General features: G+C 51.9%; 4 protein-coding genes across 4 annotated transcripts, besides 3 other annotated features; all 4 read right to left on the minus strand.

Moving 5' to 3' along the window:
* Positions 1 to 5,439: a sequence feature (areas not merged during assembly with more than two copies in the genome that could not be assigned to a particular haplotype).
* Positions 2 to 127: a mobile genetic element.
* Positions 461 to 719: a mobile genetic element.
* Tc00.1047053506437.10 (amastin, putative) lies at positions 1,162 to 1,686 on the minus strand (the record flags this gene model as incomplete). Its single annotated transcript, XM_799122.1, has 1 exon — positions 1,162 to 1,686. One exon carries the CDS (start codon positions 1,684 to 1,686, stop codon positions 1,162 to 1,164), a length of 525 nt encoding a protein of 174 aa, XP_804215.1.
* Positions 1,836 to 3,179, minus strand: Tc00.1047053506437.20 (tuzin, putative; the record flags this gene model as incomplete). The annotated part of the gene is made up of 1 exon (XM_799123.1): positions 1,836 to 3,179. The coding sequence occupies one exon, from the start codon at positions 3,177 to 3,179 to the stop codon at positions 1,836 to 1,838; it is 1,344 nt and encodes a 447-aa protein (XP_804216.1).
* Positions 4,098 to 4,622, minus strand: Tc00.1047053506437.30 (amastin, putative; the record flags this gene model as incomplete). Its single annotated transcript, XM_799124.1, has 1 exon — positions 4,098 to 4,622. The coding sequence occupies one exon, from the start codon at positions 4,620 to 4,622 to the stop codon at positions 4,098 to 4,100; it is 525 nt and encodes a 174-aa protein (XP_804217.1).
* Positions 4,772 to 5,439, minus strand: Tc00.1047053506437.40 (tuzin; the record flags this gene model as incomplete). Its single annotated transcript, XM_799125.1, has 1 exon — positions 4,772 to 5,439. A coding segment is annotated over one exon (668 nt), but the record flags the coding sequence as incomplete, so codon positions are not given.

Consider the following 5,439-nt stretch of genomic DNA (forward strand, 5'->3'; position numbering starts at 1 on the left):
TAAAGTTGTGTTCTTCCCACGTTCATAAGACAGGAAAAAAATATTATAAAGAAGTGAATTCTTTATTATCAGGATTTAAAATTAATTAATTTAGCCAGCATTCCCGCAATTCTCTTCACAAGCTCCTAAAAAAAAACGCGCGCCGGCAAAACAATGCGCAACCGGAAAAAGCAATACACAAACCCAAATAGATGTGTGCTCAGATAACGGCAGATGGCGTTCGAAAAAAGCGACAGTGCCAGCGATATCTGCGTAAAAAATCCAGAGATCGCCCGAGCTGCTGACCATATCCTGAAATTGTCTAAATAAAACAATATACCACGGGGAAAGGAGGGGTGATGGAGAGGCAGTGGGTTCGCCACATCCTCGTTCTTTGCTCCAATTATATTTATATTTGCTGATATATATTACTATGATAAAAAATACCGTGAAATGGTGAGCCCTATCCGGACTGGAGATAATTTTTACTGGCGAAGTGGTACACTTTGGGGAATTCCAGCCAGCGAACCCCACCGCGAGGTGGGAAACAAAAAAGGGGGTGAGTGGTACGGCAGAAACAAAAATAAAAATTCTTACCGTGCCGCTAACGGTTCCTTCACTCGATCCATCGAGGCCTTAAAACTCGTAAAAAGAAATATATTACAGAAATAAATACTCATCTTATCAGGACATATAGTAATTCGGACATCCAGTTTACCTCGCGAACATTCCTTTCACAATAACCCATCACCGCGCATTCAACCTGTAGAAAATAAAAATAAAAAACGTCCCATCACAAACAGACGGCGACGCGGGTCCCTCGTGGAGACCCTCGTCAGAGTACACAACGTAATTCTCTTCCTCCTTCCGTTTCTTCCTGCCTGCTTATCATCTATTCATTTCTCCCTGGGCCGGGGAACAAGCGTTCGCCCACACACACAGAGGGGCAGCAGATGCACGCATGTCATTATAGCACCCGCTCCACCTCTAACAGCACTGGGTAACACAGGGTGATTGGACGCAGCCACAAAAACAACAACAAATTAAAAAAATAAAACCAAGGAAAGTAACCCAATCAAGTATTGCAGGGAGGTCATCCACAAAGCTGCATGGCACGGGGCATAGTAGAGCAGAATACGCTTGTTGGTCTCCAGCGGCGCATGCAGACGGTGGATGCACCCGCTATAGCATACGCAGAAGCACGACGGCGACAAATATCAGGCACCATCCAATCACAATGATGACAAAGCCACCACCGTATTTCAAACCTGTTTTGAGCGGTGTTCCAAAGCAATTGTCCACGTCATGGTTGTAAAAGTAGGCCATGGGTATCCAAACGAGCCCAACCGTCACAATGCTGACCACCAACAGCAGGGTCGCAAAGATCTTGAGGGATTTTAGGCAGAAGTGTGCCGCCACGCCAAGTGCGGTGGCAGCAAGCAGCAACAAAATGGAAATAATGGAGAACGCCTCGGCCATCCTGAACAGCCTCAAGACTGAGGGGCAAGCACGAAAAACTTCCTCAATGGTGAATTCATACTTCGTGCTGTGGCAGTCCTCCTTAATTCCCCACAACGTCATGCACGGCGTGTTGCCAGTGGCTCCCTTCTCTTTCGCGCGGAACTGGTCTATCGGCGTCCCAACCAGCACGAACAGGAAGGCAAGGAAGCCCACCGCACCGTAGAGAATCGCGCCAAGTTTGCTCATTGCTTCCTACGTGAGAGCTAGGGTTGAAAGCAGAGGAAAGAAAGCTGTCAGTGAGAGCAGTGTCCGTGGGACGTCCATGCGACAGTCACCTCCGCACGCACAGGGGCCAACAAAACAACAAGACACCTTCGGGTTGCACACATGGCTGGCTACTGCCAACAGCAAGCCGCTGTGTGAAACACCTTCTGTTGGAACATCCAGACATCCGCAACTGCATTGTGCATGACTATGTCTCGAAGAGCCTCGTTGCGTAGGCTGGAGTAGTCGTATCCCTCGCTCTGTCCTTCTTCAAACGGAAAGCGTGCCAAATTTATGACTGCCTCGCGAAGGGAGGGATCCTTTGCCCACGCTGCCTGTAGCTGCCTCATGGCCTTGACAAGCTTCTGGTTGGTGTATGTAGTGGCAGACATGTGTGCGTGGCGGACAGCGGCGAGGAGTTCATCGAGGTCGTTGCTGTTTGTCCCGACCACCTCAACGAAGTGTGTTAGCTCGAGCGGGTCGATTAGGTGGTGTGTGTAGCGGAAGGCCTCCGAAACGGAGAAGTTGGGGACGAGGTGGAAGTCGAGGCGTGGAAGGGCCGTCATCGCGATGGTGAGAGATTCAATGGGCACCTCGATGATGACGTGGCAGAGTCGTCGATCGCACGCCAATGCCACAACTTCGTTGTAGATGCGAAGTGGCGAGCTGCCGTCACGAATCTTGAGCACGAACAGCGGGGTGACGCCATGCATTGCCTTCCTTGCGCGATCCGAGGCCTCTCCAATGAAGTTGAGAAGATCGCCACAGGCGTCAATATTCTGCACGTTCAAGGATTTCACGATGGAGCGGAGAGGGTCCTCGTTTGGACGAATGTCAACAAAGACAGCCGCCATCTTTTCCTTGCGAATCGCAGAGCGAAACAGAATGCTTTTTCCGCAGCCATAAAACCCAGCAAAGACGAGAATGCGCGGGTGGAAAAGATCCTGCTGTCTTAGGGTCTGGCGCAGGCGCTGCTCCTCATCTTCGCGGTGCACATAGTCTTTTATTGGCCGTTTGCTGTGCGGTTGGGAGAGCGCACTTGCCGCAATGGCCAACTGATAGGAGCGCTGCTGTTTTTTGTAATTTTTAAAATTCCAACCAAACACAGACACGACACCCAGTACGGCCACGCAGGCACTGAAGACGCCACTGTACTTGGTGAGGACATACCGCATCTCCTTCTCTTTCATGCGCTCCTTGATTTGCTCGCGCTTCTGCCGGTGCTGGTCACGCTCCCACTCCGACTTCTCCAGTACGCTCATGCGCACAGACTTGTTGAGGTGTGAGAGACAGTGCACGTCAGCGCCATCCAGCAGGTACAACTTGTCCGCTCTCCAGCCCCGGTGAAAAAGGATGCACGAGGTGCTCTCCTGGTCGGAGCGACGGTCCACTCCAGCGGATTTGACCCACTCCAGCACCTCCTGAAACTTCTCGTTCGAGATGAACTTTGAACGGCCCTCAGACAGAGTGATCATCTCACGTGGCACGGCGGGATCAAAGCGGTCATTATCCAAAAGCACCGCAAGGGCACCATTCCCATTGACTTTGGCCACCAGACCGCCAATTATTGCCCCCGCGCCTTGTGTGCTCGCAGGGCGGGCAGCGGCAGACCCTCCGAAGCAGGGGAGCAGCACACAAAAACAGGCAATGCAAAAAAAAGGAAAAGAAGATGCAGAAACTGCACAGCACTCAGAAACAAGCCAGCAAAGTGAGCAAAGCGGCACACCGCGCACGACACGCACGACACAGAAATACGCCAGGACGCTTCTCTCAGCAGTGCCGCTCACACAGAAACAAAAAAAAAAAACGCTAGCACAAAAACAAAAAAGGCAGCACCGAAGGACACAACCAAAATTCATCGCGTGACGCCAACAGAGGCAAATTGTGGACCGACGGGAAGAAGGGAGCGAGCAGTAAACACAAACGCGCAGACGGGCAAACACGCACAAAATCGCCCATCACCGCGCATTCAACCTGTAGAAAATAAAAATAAAAAACGTCCCATCACAAACAGACGGCGACGCGGGTCCCTCGTGGAGACCCTCGTCAGAGTACACAACGTAATTCTCTTCCTCCTTCCGTTTCTTCCTGCCTGCTTATCATCTATTCATTTCTCCCTGGGCCGGGGAACAAGCGTTCGCCCACACACACAGAGGGGCAGCAGATGCACGCATGTCATTATAGCACCCGCTCCACCTCTAACAGCACTGGGTAACACAGGGTGATTGGACGCAGCCACAAAAACAACAACAAATTAAAAAAATAAAACCAAGGAAAGTAACCCAATCAAGTATTGCAGGGAGGTCATCCACAAAGCTGCATGGCACGGGGCATAGTAGAGCAGAATACGCTTGTTGGTCTCCAGCGGCGCATGCAGACGGTGGATGCACCCGCTATAGCATACGCAGAAGCACGACGGCGACAAATATCAGGCACCATCCAATCACAATGATGACAAAGCCACCACCGTATTTCGAACATGTTTTGAGCGGTGTTCCAAGGCAATTGTCCACGTCATGGTTGTAAAAGTAGGCCATGGGTATCCAAACGAGCCCAACCGTCACAATGCTGACCACCAACAGCAGGGTCGCAAAGATCTTGAGAGATTTTAGGCAGAAGTGTGCCGCCACGCCAAGTGCGGTGGCAGCAAGCAGCAACAAAATGGAAATAATGGAGAACGCCTCGGCCATCCTGAACAGCCTCAAGACTGAGGGGCATTCACGAAAATCTTCCCCAACGGTGAATTCATACTTCGTGCTGTGGCAGTCTTCCTTAATTCCCCACAACGTCATGCACGGAGTGTTGCCAGTGGCTCCCTTCTCTTTCGCGCGGAACTGGTCTATCGGCGTCCCAACCAGCACGAACAGGAAGGCAAGGAAGCCCACCACACCGTAGAGAATCGCGCCAAGTTTGCTCATTGCTTCCTACGTGAGAGCTAGGGTTGAAAGCAGGGGAAAGAAAGCTGTCAGTGAGAGCAGTGTCCGTGGGACGTCCATGCGACAGTCACCTCCGCACGCACAGGGGCCAACAAAACAACAAGACACCTTCGGGCTGCACACATGGCTGGCTACTGCCAACAGCAAGCCGCTGTGTGAAACACCTTCTGTTGGAACATCCAGACATCCGCAACTGCATTGTACATGACTATGTCTCGAAGAGCCTCGTTGCGTAGGCTGGAGTAGTCGTATCCCTCGCTCTGTCCTTCTTCAAACGGAAAGCGTGCCAACTTTATGACTGCCTCGCGAAGGGAGGGATCCTTTGCCCACGCTGCCTGTAGCTGCCTCATGGCCTTGACAAGCTTCTGGTTGGTGTATGTAGTGGCAGACATGTGTGCGTGGCGGACAGCGGCGAGGAGTTCATCGAGGTCGTTGCTGTTTGTCCCGACCACCTCAACGAAGTGTGTTAGCTCGAGCGGGTCGATTAGGTGGTGTGTGTAGCGGAAGGCCTCCGAGACGGAGAAGTTGGGGACGAGGTGGAAGTCGAGGCGTGGAAGGGCCGTCATCGCGATGGTGAGAGATTCAATGGGCACCTCGATGATGACGTGGCAGAGTCGTCGATCGCACGCCAATGCCACAACTTCGTTGTAGATGCGAAGTGGCGAGCTGCCGTCACGAATCTTGAGCACGAACAGCGGGGTGACGCCATGCATTGCCTTCCTTGCGCGATCCGAGGCCTCTCCAATGAAGTTGAGAAGATCGCCACAGGCGTCAATATTCTGCACGTTCAAGGATTTCA

This window comes from Trypanosoma cruzi, genomic scaffold (assembly GCF_000209065.1).
Source record: "Trypanosoma cruzi strain CL Brener 1047053516535 genomic scaffold, whole genome shotgun sequence".
In the NCBI taxonomy this organism is placed as follows: Eukaryota; Euglenozoa; class Kinetoplastea; order Trypanosomatida; family Trypanosomatidae; genus Trypanosoma; species Trypanosoma cruzi.